Source organism: Furipterus horrens, unplaced genomic scaffold (genome assembly GCF_987537825.1).
Source record: "Furipterus horrens unplaced genomic scaffold, mFurHor1.1.pri manual_scaffold_5, whole genome shotgun sequence".
NCBI classification, from domain to species: Eukaryota; Metazoa; Chordata; class Mammalia; order Chiroptera; family Furipteridae; genus Furipterus; species Furipterus horrens.
Window position 1 is genome coordinate 191,438,150 of NW_028327175.1, and position 14,602 is coordinate 191,452,751.

At 43.6% G+C, this 14,602-nt stretch overlaps 1 protein-coding gene across 8 annotated transcripts in view; it reads right to left on the reverse strand.

The window, feature by feature from the left end:
- The window catches only part of ABLIM1 (actin binding LIM protein 1), a 132,438-nt gene that overhangs the window by 34,215 nt on the left and 83,621 nt on the right, over window positions 1-14,602 (reverse strand). For 5 of the 8 annotated variants that reach the window (XM_090278652.1, XM_090278651.1, XM_090278653.1 and 2 more), the window contains exons 6-7: window positions 12,920-13,007; window positions 9,659-9,717 (exon numbers count right to left, since the gene is read on the reverse strand). In XM_090278652.1, coding sequence (XP_090134778.1) covers window positions 9,659-9,717; window positions 12,920-13,007 — 147 coding nt within the window. Of the gene's footprint in view, window positions 1-7,164; window positions 7,249-9,658; window positions 9,718-12,919; window positions 13,008-14,602 lie in introns of all 8 variants that reach the window. The other 3 variants (XM_090278650.1, XM_090278646.1, XM_090278648.1) reach the window with 1 other exon arrangement.

A 14,602-nucleotide genomic window follows, 5' to 3' on the forward strand; every position in this document is an offset into this window, starting at 1 on the left:
CATTAGCTGATTCTGTTGGGGTGGGGTGAGAACCCCGCACTAGCTTGCTGTGCTGGGTTGGGTGGGAGAGGACAGTCAGATGTCTTCAGTTACTAGCGTTGCTATGACAAAGGCCTGTTTTCATTCACAAGCAGCTAGGACACTGTGAGCATTACCCAGTGCACATGGAGCTCTGGGGTCTCTCTCATGTTACTCACCTGGCTTTTTGCCAAATGCGGGTCAGGGGCACTTCCTGCCTTTCCTGTAACGATGCACCTGGGGATCGCGCTCAGGCGTGTCCTGAACGTGAGCACACCTCAGAAGGGGTTTATGCTCTCCTCCAGGGACAGAGAACTCCGCAGGCTGAACTAGCCTGTTCCAGCTCATCTCTCTCTACCCTCCTCCTTTACTAGAGCAGGGGGTCCAGTGAGTTACGCCGGCTTTCTCAGAAGTATTTATCTGCCTTAGTTACTAGCATTGTTGGGTTAAAAGCTTTAGGAGTTACCCAACAATCTGAACTTTTGTCAAGCCCCATTTGATTCTTTAAAGGTTTTCAGATCAGAATCATTTCCAGTTTGTATAACCCTGTTCCAGATTCTCTGACTCCAAAATACATATTTTAGATTTTTAGAGTCAGATAGTTTTCAAGGTCAGGTGGATGTTGACCAAACCCACCGAAGCTCTGGTTCTTGTTAGTCACTCACCTGGCCCGTGTGCATCTTCAGATTCTGTAGCAGTATTTAAGAAATACTCAAGATGCCTCTTGGAGATTCAAAACTAAACTGCTCTTTCTTTCATTGTCTTCACCACCGTTTGCTTCCGCTTCCTACAGATCTCCTAACCTGCTGTAAAACAAACTTCCATGGGTGTGTGTGTGGCTGTATTATAGTCCTGCTTGCCTATTTTTCTGCAACAACCCTTCTGTTTTCCTGTCTAAAATGAAACAATGGGATAAAACACCACTCTGTATAATATCATACAGTGACGTTAAAGGGCTGGCTTTGGAGTCAAATGACTTGGTCCAAATCTTGACTCTAACAGTTGTGTGACATTACGTGAGGTCTTCTTTTTCCTCTCTTTTCTTTGGACTTCCATGGGCGTCGATGTCTCCCTTTATAGAATGTAGGAGAGGGTGCTAACAGCCCCTAGATCATAAGGATAAATGAGATAATACTCAAGAAGCTGGCCTGGCATAGGGCCAGTGCCCAGCCTTTTCCAGACATGTGACATTAGACTGGATTTCTTAGCCAGTTAATCTCAAACAAAGAGAGCAGTCCTTTCAAACGTGGGCTGGGAAGACTAGAGTTCTCTACAGCTACCACACCTAGGTGTCCCCCCATCGGAACTCAGATGTGCTACTTGTCACAGTACCCGGGGCAGCAGTCCCACCTGGGGTTGACAAATGTCCCTCTCGGTCTTAAGAACGCCATTAGGAAGCCATTCTGTCTGCTCCCGAGACAGAGACTTTCTGCTTTGGTCTCAGCGTTAGTAATGAACACCCTTCGGTGCCGGATAGGGAAGACCTTGCACAGGCTGGTCATATCTGCCAGGACCATTTTTTTTTTCCTTTTTTAAAATTAATTTATTGGTGTTCTATTACAGTTGCCCCATTTCCCCCCCCCATTGCTCTCCCTCACCTCTCCCACCCAATTCCCTCTCCCACAGTCAGTCCCCACCCTGTTGTCCAAGTCCATGAGTCATTCATTCTAGTTCCTTGACTAAACCCCTCCCCTTCTTTCCCCCTTCTCTGTTTCTATTTGCTGCGTCTAGACCTGTGCTCAAGGCTGAACCAGCACGCGTGGAGAGCCTGCTTTCTGTCACATTCCCTCATGCCTCCCAGTGCACGTGCTCCATTGGCAGAGGTCAGAGCCGTCTCTCCTTGATGAAGATGATAAAAATACTTCTGAAAACTGAACTACCATTTTAGGTAAATATTAGGGATTTTACATTTCAACTCTAAACAACTAGAATTTTAAATAAACATCTTGTTTATTATTAAAAGAACTTCTTTTATTCTTTTAGCTGTATTTTCCTCCTAATTTTATTTTTAATCCTCACTCAAGGACAGTTTTTTCATTGATTTTAGAGAGAGGAAAGGAAAGAGAGAAAGAAAAACATTGATGTGTGAGAGAAACATGAATTGGTTGCTGTCTTGTATGCACCTCAACTGGGGATCAAATGTGCAACCTGAGTACGTACCCTGAATGGGAATCAAACCCATGGCCTTTTGGTTTATAGGACGATGCTCCAACTAACTGAGCCACACCGGCCAGGGTTTTCTTCCTAATTAATACATATCTTGCTGAGGGTCTCCATCAGTTAAACATCTTCCAAAGGCCCAGAGTGTCTTCCAACAGAGTAGCTCAAATCCACTCAAACGGAAACCCATCTCAACCTCAAAAGCACAATTACTGACGTGCTTTCAAATCCCTTCTTTATCATTAACTCAGCTCTATGTCACCCCACTGGGCTGTGACAAAATTTTACAAATGATCTCTATTTCTGCAGATGAGCCTTATGAGCAATTATTTAACCTACATTACTATTTCAGCCCATTTAGCTATCCAGGCTAACAAACAGGGACCCAGTAATCACTGAGTGAATTCAATCACTCAGTGGGTCAACAACCTTTGTTTCTGGAATCCTCTGTGAAAGTTATAATGAACAAATCACTCTTTTGCCTGTATTACAAATGAAGATAATTTCAGATATTTATCCCTTAAAACAGTCCCACTTCTGTGTTCCAGAGAAAGGGAACAAGGACCTGGGACTGAGCTGCTGAAAACATGCAATTTATTTCCCTTTAAGCACCTTTTCCTTCAGCTTTGCCGGAAAAAAACAACTTGAAAGCACAGTTGGGGAAACTCAGTTCTTTGGAAAAAAGAAACAGAAACAGGAAAAAAGGGGCAGAGGGAAGGGTGGAGAAGGCACAGAGATACAGGAAGGGTTACGGACTGGCTGAGATCTCTCACAGTGTTTTGTTAGTAAGATCAGCCAAATGCTTTAATCTGTATTTGGCAACAGGAGGAAAGGAGCCTTCGGTGAGAACCTTCAAGTTGTGTGAGGCAGTCTGCACTCTCTCCCTCATGAAGAAGGGGTCCATATGACCTATACTTATCTCCTCAGCAAGCTGTCAAGTACTCACTTGTAATTTCAATAAGGTTTTTTATTTTCCTAAAAACAAAAAACCCAACAAAGAGAGGTCTCCCCAGAAGACTAAGTACCGTAGTCCCTTTCTATATTGCGGTTCACTTATCGTGGCCTCACTGTATCGTGAGATTAAAAATAAATACTATATTTAATTATTTATTGCGGATTTTTCGCTCTATCGCGGGATTTTGTGGTACTGTACAGTAAATACTAAAATAAATGTAAGGTTCCTACTTTGCAGATTTTCACTTATCACGGGGGGTCTAGAATGTAATACCTGTGATAAGTGAGGGATCCCTGTAGTTCATTTCAATAAGAGAAAAAAATGGCATTGGTCACTAATAGCAGATGCTTGAAAATGCACATCTTTCTGTTGTCTGTATGAAATCTTTTTAAAAAGCCTTTTAATAACCTTTCAGCTGCTTTTTCTCTGTGCCTCGATACGGTCCACCTATCCCTCCCTTTGGAAGGCACAGTCACAGAGTGGAAATTACACTGAAGAGCTCTTATGTCTCCACTCCAGCTCTTATCATTCTTTAAATACTGACCATTAAAAAAAAAACACAAACAAACAGACAAAAAAACTTACCAGAGCTCTGCCTGGCGAGTAAGCAGAGAAACGACATTGTCCATTGACTGTGCTGCCCCCTCCCACCCTCCCCTCCCCCAGCCAGGAGCAGGATGCAACAACTACCATCATCTAATCTGCATTCTCCAAAGCCATGCTCTGAGAAGGGACAGCGACTACAGGCAACTTGGCAACCAGATCGGAAAGATCTTGTGGAATCCTACGGGACAGCTAGTGATACAAGGTGACAGAAGGTGACGGACACCTTATACAGAGTGCTGCTGCGGTTGACAGTACCTGCCTTGTGTTTTTGTTGAAGTTCACTAGACAACGGGGTGATAGCTGCAGAAGAAGAAATACTTTTAAAATCTGCATACATTGACTGTTCACTCCAAAGTCAAGAAAGGGTGAAATCCACTAGTTTGGAAAAGGAATCTGGGTTTGAGAGGAAGCAGGAGGGGCTCAGGGGCACAGCCCCCCTTCTCTGGAGAGTTTCACAAATGCCATCGGCCCTCAGGATGGCCAAGAGGCCTCAATGTCTGTCCAGTTTAAATCTTAATGCCTATACATCCTGATGCATTGTAAAGACCAAAAAGAATAGCATATTTGAACAAAGAGAAAGCTGGGAATAAAGCAGTAAGTAGGTATTGTAGTGACCTTAATAATCAACATTAGTTCCTCATTCTAGACATACATAAGGCCCTAATTACCTCCTTAAAAAATACACACATGGTATTTTGTATACAGGGATTGGCAAAGGTAGGTTTATAGTCATTCATATGGAAAACGACCCATTGATAAATAATAATACAAGAATAAACTGTTTCGTGTACTCAAAACTATAAACTTACTTTTGCCTGCCCCTGTATCACAGGTTTGTAAGTGCCTGTGTTATAACAGCTGAATGTTAGTTCAGAGAAACAAAAATCTCATGCCCCGTGTATACGGCAGTCCTTTCGTGGCCTAGCCTCCAAAGGCACAGCAGAGAAGCCTCCTTTTAGAACGAGCACCAGTGATCCACTCGGATTACAGACTTGGTCCTGCAATATCATGTGCCTCGTCTACAACGAATGACAACAGGAATGACAAACGCTCAGCCTAAGTTTTACCTACAGACACAATTTGCGAATCACACAGAACTCTCCCAAGTAAGCAAAGCTAGAACATGTTTTCCTTATGTAATTCTATTTTCATCATTTTCTTTTATCTGCAACTCAGGATAATAAAATGACTTTCCTTGGATAAATTGAACTTTCCTTTACACCAAAACCAGGGCTGATTTCCTGGGCAGAGTGCTGAATGTGCCTGCCAGGAGGACAGCTAGTTTATCTGACAACTGAAGGTGTCTGATACTATCGGGTGAAATGAGCTGCTGTGTAGGACGCTGTTTAAAAAAATCAAAATATATCCGTGTAACTTGAACATTGCTTATTAAAGGTTCCGGTGAGTGGTTCTTCCATGGCCAACGTGTGAAGGGGACTTTGTCCATTGGCCTGTTTTCTCTGCCAGATCCCAAGCTGTTTACAACTTTCTGTGATGGAGCTACAATTGACCTCATGGATATTTATGGCTGGATAATGAGGATCAGATGTCCCTTTTGAATAACAGGGTAGGAAGAGAGAAGTTATTAAAGACAGATCTCTCTCTCCCCCTAATCCATGACTTCTCAAGATGCTCCACAGCTCTTAAATGTAAGGGTCTGGAGCCCACCAAAATATTTCACATGCAATGGTGGCCTTTTTCTTCAAGTCATGAAAATGCATCACTTGGTTATAGCTCTAGGCTAATAAAAGAGAACACTGTTCGAGTTATGAAGTATATTATCAGGGTAAAAAACCCCAAAACTACTGAAAAAGGAACTTCTTGCCAAGTGGAGGTGCTAATTCTGAGCAACACTCCTTTGCAGTGGGGACGATTGTTGGCTGTTCCTGTGGATTCATGAGACTGTAGTTTCACTTTACGTGAAAACTCCATCACTGGAGCTAAAACTTTAAGATAGAATGAAAATTGTACAATAAGTACAAGGTGGAGTTTAATCCAGCATCATGGGCCAAGGCAACACCCCCGAGGCCAGATCTGCAGTTAAGTGTTGCTGCTCATGACCTGTGCAGCCTTGGGCTGACTTTGTTCTAGAGATGAAGACACTTCGGGGGTTGATGTCTAAGAGGTGTCTTTCCACTCTAAAACTCTGTATGTCTAACTAGGATTCCAATCGTGAGAAAGAGAAGTTTAAACCCAGACTCTCTTCAGCATCGGTGCAGTCTGGCAGGCGCAGAGACCAGCCATAGGCACAAAGCCCAGACTGAAGCGCTGTGCTGAAATCTTGAACCGTAGGCAGAGCTACAAAATGGGTTTCTTTGGGGCAAAGACGGGGGATTGTGGAAAGTCACTTTATGATTTAACAGGCTGAGGTGTCAACCAATTCTCGGAGACCCGGGAAGAGGGCCAAGTCTGTGCCAGGAACGCAGTCTCCTGCCTCACCGGGCATCCGGAGGGCTGGCTGAGAACGCGCCCCGCATCTGCCGGATGCCCAGCAGGTTGTGCCGCTCGGTTCCTTAAACACCACCCAGCTGAGCCAGAATGTAACACTCCTCTTTCTGCCTTCCCAGCTTTCTCTCTCTCCCCTTGCACAATAGTGGAAAGAAGAGTGATGGGCTCACAGAGACATGGGTTCCAATCCCAGCCCCTCCACTGCCTTATCAGTGGGGTAATTCTGGGGAAGTTCCTTAACTGTGATGGGTCTTAGTCTCTCCATCTGTAAAATGGGAATAAGGAAAGCTATCTCGCAGGAATTCTTACGGCAAGTGAGAAAGTAAGCAAAACCTCTCAGCCTCTGCAGAGTAGGTGCCTGCTCTCATCTCTTTCATTTCCTACTTTAGTATTTTCCTTACCTTCTTCAGCCCAAACACTCCCCACCCAAGCCTTTCCCGGCACCCTGCTTCTGCTCCTCCCTTCAGGCCACTCCTGTCTCGTCACCTCCACACATTCAAATCTTGTCCAGCCTCCCGGAAGTGTCCCCTGGAGACCCTTTTGCTCAGCTGACATTTCTTTTATCTATGGGGTCCACTTCCTGTGATATGTTTCTATGCTACTTTGTAATTATTTCTCTCTCTGTCTCCTCTTGCTACTAGTCTGTGTCTACAGCAGGCAGTCCACACTGCATCTGGGGGGTTGGCACATTATTTGTTCAGTGAACAAACGTGGGCACACGGGGCCAAGAGCGTAGCTTCTCATGTGCGTGCTTTAATGGACATTGCTTTAGCGAGGGCTCTAAATGAAAACGTTGATCAGAGGAGAAAACAGCCACAATCAGAAGGTGAGGTGCACTCGGTGGGTGAGAAGAAGCATCTGCCTCTGCGGGAGCCGAGAAGTTACATGGGGAGAGCCGGGCAGGGCGGGGAGGGTAAGCGACAGAGGCCTGGGCCCGGGACAAGCGCCCCGAGCCTCAGCCTAGACACAGCGCCAACCTGCAGTGACGGAGACCGTCCTGTGCGTCGAATCAGGCTTTTGGGATAAAAGAAATCGGAGGAAGAATGCTGAATGTTTGGCGGCTGCCGTGGAACATGAAAAAAAGGAAAGGATGAACAACGACATAGACTCAGTTCAGAAACAGTATAAAAAAAAACCCAGGAAAACGAATTTGATAGTAAACACCAAGGGTCATTGCTTTGGTTGATGTATGTGGTCCTTTTCATGTGATATGTTTCCATGCTGTTTCATAATTATTTCTCTGTCTTCCCTCCTCTACTAGGCTATGTCTACAGCATCCAGCCCACACTACACCTGGGTGATGTGTATGTTTGGGGGCCCATGTTTAGAAGCAGATTTTATATTTACCCTCATTCCAACTTCCCTGTGACCCCTTTCCATTTGTTTTGGCTTAGACATTCCAGATGAAGCGTAAGAACACAATGAAGCCATCAAGAGATGTTCCTTTAAGAATCTGTTGTTACAAACACCCCGTGAGTTCTCAAATATCAAGAATGTGGATTACTCAGTGGCGCTGCTGAAAGATTCTTAAAACATTTTCATTTTGCTATGGTAACTGCACTAATGTGACACCCGGTGAAAGGCCTGGAAGTCTTGGCTCAAGATTTGGGCTCAGTAGACACACCCTTAAGAGAGCACAAGATTTATTCCCTTATTCAAAAACCAGTTCCCTTTTAAATTGCACCATGTCAGCAAGTACCCGATTCAGGGCATATTGGGACCTCCTCCCCTTGGAGGTACATCATTCTCCTCACTCCTGACTTCCCCAAAGTGGATGAGCCGAGGGTGGACCTGACCTCCCAAGTTGTAAATGCTGACTTTAGGAGAAGAGCTTTGGAATTCTCTGGTAAGCTTCACAAAAGAAAGAAAAAAACAATAGCTCCTCTTGGCTAGAATGAGTGCAAGTATTTCACTCGTTGTTTTCATAAGCTTATCCAGAGAGTTCCGTTGAGATGAAATTAAAAGTGTTGATTTTTAAAAAGGTCATTTTAGTAACACCATCCGCAACCTCAAGCAATCCTTCCTTAAAGAGAAAGAACCCCATGCCGTCTGGCCTTATGTGCATTCCTGTCTTTGTCTCCCAAAAGATTTCATAGGGGAGGAAATAAAAATCATTATTCAAAAGACTGCAAATCACTGGCTACTTGGGTTGTTTTCCTGGGCAGCATACCCAAGCTATATTGTGAATTTTACTTTCTTATGATAAAAGTGATAATAAACACTGCCTTTAATGTTCTAGTAGGTTATAAAGATAATCCAGTTCCAAAGCATCCATGGTTCCTCAAAAACCCCAGTATCTGGAGCCCAGACACAGGTGACTATGTCAGCATGTGCCCCCATGGTTGATGGTCTTGAGGATTACACACGCATGCTCCAGTTGATGGTACATGTCAAAGCAGAAACGCAAACCATCCTGATATTGGTGGGCAAATTCTTTTTCAGTTTGTCTTATTTTTACTCAATTATTCTGAGAAAAAAGTTTTTTTTTTTTTCTCCACTTAAAAGTATACTACTATTGGGGTTACACACAGAGCTTCTTAGGCCTATTAATGGCAGATCACGAAGAAATGAGACCACTCTCCATAGAGTCTGGCTTTCAAAATAAATTCAGCCCATTCAGTCAAATTCCAGTTTTTCCAAGGGTACCACTAGGTTAGCTAAATGGAGAGACTATGGTGTAGATCCAGTCTGATGACTTCTCTGAAAAACACCTCTCAGCCTGTGTGGAAAACCGGGGGCACCTGAACAGGGTGAAGATTATAATCATCACTTAACAACTGTGTACACTCTTTGCTTCTGAAACAGATAAAATTTCATCATCTGATGGCCTTCTGAGAATTGACCAAGACCAGAAGGCTTTAGAAGTGAGAGATAAAGAGGGTCTATCATTTTGTTCGTGTGCTCAATGTCCTAAGAGTTACTAAAACATTCTGATGCTCTGTAAGAGTTAAGTTCTAAAACCACCCAGCAGGCTTATTCACCTTGACATGTCTGGACTCATCATCATTTCCCCAAATCACCAGCTTTTGGAGACGGAGGCTCCTCGGAGAATCTGGATTGGAGAAGGCAGTAAAATGCACCAAGAGCTGAGCCCTGGGCTGATGTGTTGCATTATGGACTAAGTGTAAAATGTCTGGTTGAGGAGGTTGCCAGATGTTGGGCCTAGAACTTCTTGAATCATTTTCGCACATCTGCATGGTTTGACATTTCCCTTGAATGCATTCCTAAGAGTCTGAGTAGTGAGGCAAGGCTTACTTTGTCCAACACAAGCATTTGGGACAAAAACCACGATCAATTTAAGGTAGGAGGGCGCCTCCTTCCCTGGCCAAATGGCCTTTCAGCGCGGTCTGTTATAGAGAAAAAAAGTCATGGAAAAGCAATTTCACCCAGATTCCAGCCCCAAGAATGAGTCACTGGGGAACATACGGCCTGCAAATGCACCTGCCACCATGTCTCTGATTATTTCCTTACCCGCAGCTTTTCCTCCGTCTTGGTGGACTGCTTACAGTCGGGATGCCAAACGGTGGAACCTGGAAAGACAGTGCACACTCAGAGCCGGGCCCGTGGAACAAAGCCATGTTAGAGCTTCTGAGGAGAACGGTTCCTACCTCCTCTCCCCAGCACAGGGGAGTGTGGGAGCTCTGTGCCCACGTGAACCAGGACCACTCCCAACTGCGGATGAGTTTTCCTCCTCTTGTCTGAGCTTGCTCTATAAAGCTCATAATTCTTGACCACAGCGGCCACTAGCTGGGCACAAGAGAGCTTTGATGCAAGGAATATTTAGTTCTTGACTGGGTGTTTTTTTCCTAGCCATATCATTAACTTTTAAAAGTTAACGTCTGTCTTTCTACAAGCTGTATTTAATTTTAGAAATATAAGCCATCAGCCATGTTTACAGAACATCAAAACAACCAAGCAATTTAGACGAGGGAAATAAAGTCAAACCAGATCGTCTACATTCAGAGGCAAAACTCATTGAATTTTTTTGTTGATCCATCTATACATAGTCATCTACACAGATATGGGGCTATCAAACAAGCTAGTAGAGACGTTGAAAGATAAGTTACTAATCCAAAAGTTTTCTTTATCTTTGAACCTTTTAATTAACTTTCAAAAATGTTCACCTTAAACTAGAGAGGCTACCATGTGAGTGTCATTTTCTGGTCCTGGGTGCATGCCTTCACTTTCTCAGAGTACAAAGTATTTCATGGCTGGTCCCAGAACTGAGCAAAGCATTTATACCCCATAGAAAGCTCTTGTAAAAACCCAAGCCTGCCTACATAATTTTGTATGCCCTGATACGTATGGTATTTATAAAATTATGGCTAAGACCTACACGTAAGGATATACTCATATAAGGATATGTTCAAATGTGGGGAGGGGCAGGGGAACCGGAAGGAGCGCTTAAAAAGACTTAAGCAAATAAAGTCACTAAGTTGACAGCAGTGAGTAAATGATATAAATTTAATAATAAGAGTCTTCATGAAGACTAAACTTTCTACAGTTCATTATTGAAATCCTTATCTTTTTAAACAGCAATCTGTGTGTACTGGAAAAGATACCAAATTAAAATAATTCTTATATTATTTTATACCACTGAGATAAAATAACATGAAATTAATGACAAGGAAATTACATTTCACATCAGAATAATACTTTAGTCTATTTAACAATGCCCTGGCTGATGTGGCTCAGTGGATTGAGCACTGGCCTGCGAACTGAAAGATCATCGGTTCAATTCCCAGTCAGGGCACATGCCTGGGTTGTGGGCAAAATCCCCAGTGCAGGATGTATGAGAGGCAGCCAATTGATGTTTCTTTCCCTTTCTTTCTCCTTCCCTTCCCCTCTCTCTAAAAATAAATAAAAATAAAATCTTTTTCTTTCTTAAAGAAAAAAAACCCAATCATTTCTATCTGGCTTAACCCAGGGGCAGAAGAAAGAGAAGGAGGAGAAGGAGGAGAGGGGAGGGAGAGGAAGAGGGCGGCAATCAAACAAACCAACCGGACGGACTCATAGTCCCTTCAGCACTAACATTTACTCCAAGGCTGGCTACCAAGACCCTCTTCATGCGGAGAGTCAGCGGCCCTTGGCCAGAACACCGGGTTTGCACAGTGTCACATTGTTCTCCAGAGGTCAGGCACACAGGAATGTGACGGAGAGAGAACATCAGATGCCAAGGAAGATGAAATTACTCATTCTTCAAGGATGTGCCGAGAGGGCAAGCAGAGGACCGAGGCCCAAGAAGAGACTTAAAACAATCCCTGGAACTCTGAATGCAACCCATCTGAACAGATGGTTATTTGTAGTGGGATTGTGCTGTATTTGTGCACGGCTTGAAATCACTCCCTCTCCATCTTCCAGGCCCAGAGTCTCAGTGCCTAGCAGACACAGGGTTGACATGCACTCTTGTGTTTTTGTTTTTGAATGCTGTAGTTGATGCACTAAAATCTAAAACAAAGCCCAGAGACCAGGTAAAGAATAAATCTGTGCCGTTCTGAAAATGCATGGTGACACCTGCCTATTGCTACTGCAGATTTACATTTTGTCCTCAGGGAAGTGTCACACAACGCCCAGAGGAGACCATGGATTTGGGTTGTCACTTGCCTTTATCGGGCTCTTCAATAGACAGTGATTTTTTTTTTAAATCATACTATTTTCAGAGTGATCATCCTACAGCTAAAAGGCTGCTTGTGATGTTAAGCTCTTATATGGTTAGTTTTTAGGGGAGAGAAGCCTAAGCCTTGCTTTAATATTCCAAAGTAATTCTTATAGTTGTATATAAAAAACACCCTAAGAGCAGAGCATTCATTAAAAATACACGGTGTTACGTGCAAAGAGACATGAAGAAATGACATGCAAAAGCAGATGAAGCCAGTAATTACCAAAATTGAACGAGCATAGCTCTTATGTTTCTTGCTGACTTTCCTGATAAGCCCTCGTCTATTTAATGACTCTTTTACAGCTAAAAATAGTAAAACGCTTGCACAGATGGTACTGTTTGACTAGAAGAGAATCTTCCCCTAAAGCATCTCTGAAAAGCTGCAGAATTTTGGAGTAGATAAAAACTACTCATATTTGTCCACTGGAACAATATCTCAAAATCAGTTTCAAAAAATAAAAAAATCTAAAGGCTCCTGGTAATCCCACCAGAAATGTCTCAACTGCTCTTTCAGGGACTTAGGGTGTGTTCTCCCTCTCTCCCTTCAATATGAGATCTATGTCATCTTAATGGGGTGAAATATATCTGTGATGCAATTCACCAAATATGAGATTTTCTTCTCCTTGGAAGCCAGGATAACAGCAGCCTGGGAGGCCTCAAAACAATCCTTCTGGAAGGATAGTGAAAGGAGAAAAAACAAAGCAGTTATCCGATGAGTAGCATTTCTAGAAATGCTCTCTCTGATCTTGTTCCCCGAGCACTTCCTGGAGAGGGCCAGGAGGAGATATGGTCTTCACTCTTGCCTCACACCCACAGCACCAAACACCTAGTCCTATTCATTCATTCCAGCAGCAACACATTTGTTTGTTAACAGCCTCCAGGGCTCACTGCCAGCATGTCAACTGCTTGGCTGATTACTACTAACCATGAGGTAACTTTTGGCCACACTCATTTTGGATCTGGTTAACCTTGCAGCTAACGAAATGCCTCCTTCTCTAAACACAATCAGACAAACAGCATGGCTTTTTTCACCCAGGTGGGGAGAACACACTGGGTTCCGGAGTCCACCTTACCTTGAAGATACATTTCCTCTCCTTCTGTGAACATCTGGTTGCATCTGCTGCATCGTGCACAGCTGGGGTGGTAATGTTTGTCACCTGCCTGGAAGAGAAGAGGTAAGGGACATTTAGTTTACTCTTGGTCACTGCTCCCAGCCTCTTTTCTGGACTTGGGAATTTGGAGGAAAAGAGAGGATGGTGAGGCAGGAAACAATAATTGTCCAGTTGACCAAACTTCCTATATCAACAGCCCTGGAAATTGTAGCCAAACCCATTGGAACCAGGAGGGGCTCAAAGGCCAGCTACTCGTGCCTGTCATGATGTGGCCCTTGCCTGTTGGGGTTTTTGGCTTCCAGTTCTTTCTTGGCTTGGGCTCTCCTGGATGGTTGCCAGTTACACACCTCGTGTCTGAGATGAGTCCACTCTATCTCCCTTCCAAAAAAAAAAACAAAAAACCAACCAACCTCATCTCAAAAACATTAACATCTGAATTAATGCTGGAAGCTAATGTTAGTTTGTACTAAAGCAATAAAAAGAAAGGATTCTATTACCAACCAGGTTCTTGCTTTCTTAGTCAAACAGTCTAAAAATAATAAAACCTACCCATCTTATATCAAGATGAGAAAAATTATAGTAAAAGACATCATCTACTGCTTTTATCTCAGGAGGAGCCCAAATTTTTCTTCCATGATGCTTACAACAATCTTTTGCCGAAATCTTGTATTGACTGTTTTCTGAAGAAGGCATTTTACTGAGATGGCTCTGCATTGTCCCTGGGTATTCCATAGTCCTAAATATGACAGATGCTATCACAGCAGGTGTTGACTTCCCCAAAGCAAAATGTCACCGGACACAGCGACAATTATCTAGACAGGTGACAAGTCACATTAGAGTCATGCTTCAAATACATGCCTGGAAAAACAAAATCTTTCTGTTCATAACAAAAATTGTACTACCTAAAAATTATTGTATGTGTTCTGCAGTTAAGTCACTTTGTCAATAAACTATAACAACATTTCTTTTGCATTAACCATGTGGAAGGCAGTGCTGAGAGCTTAGAGTTAGAAATGGCTGCACCCTGTGCTCCCATGGAATCTCAACAGGAAGTCAGAGGTCAGAGTGATTCCTTTCTCACACCCTCCTAGAGAAACTTCAAAAGACACTTAGCAGCCAGAGTGTGAGATGGTGCTCAGCTACTCAAGATAATCAAGTGGAAAAATACTGAACTTATTTAAAACCAGAAGCCAGGAATAAAATCTTTTCAGTGGAATTTGCCAGAACGTTCAGGAAGTGGTGCTATTGTTTTTGTCCACATAGTATGTTTAATTAATTTTTTTCCCAGGGGGATGGGGGTAAGGAGGGTAAAGTAGAAAATGTCAACACAAAGTAGCTCCTTTCCTGAGGCCACCCAGGGTCCAACATGAGTGAGTGAAGGAAGAGAGAAGATATCACTGTCGTCGTCGTCGTCGGCAGCCGTCCGTCTCGAGAGACGATGGTGTAGCTTCTTAAGAGTCTATCTGCACCGCCGAGAATGGCTGTGCAGTCCGACTCGGGAGTGACACGGTATCTGTCTCCTCCCGTGTTGAATCGACATCTTACGATGACGCTGGAGTGTCCTCTCCAGTGAAGCTGAAGCTACAGAGCCTGGGCAGGGTGATATGGAGGGTCTGCTGTTGCCCATGCAGCAGACCCCCCCTC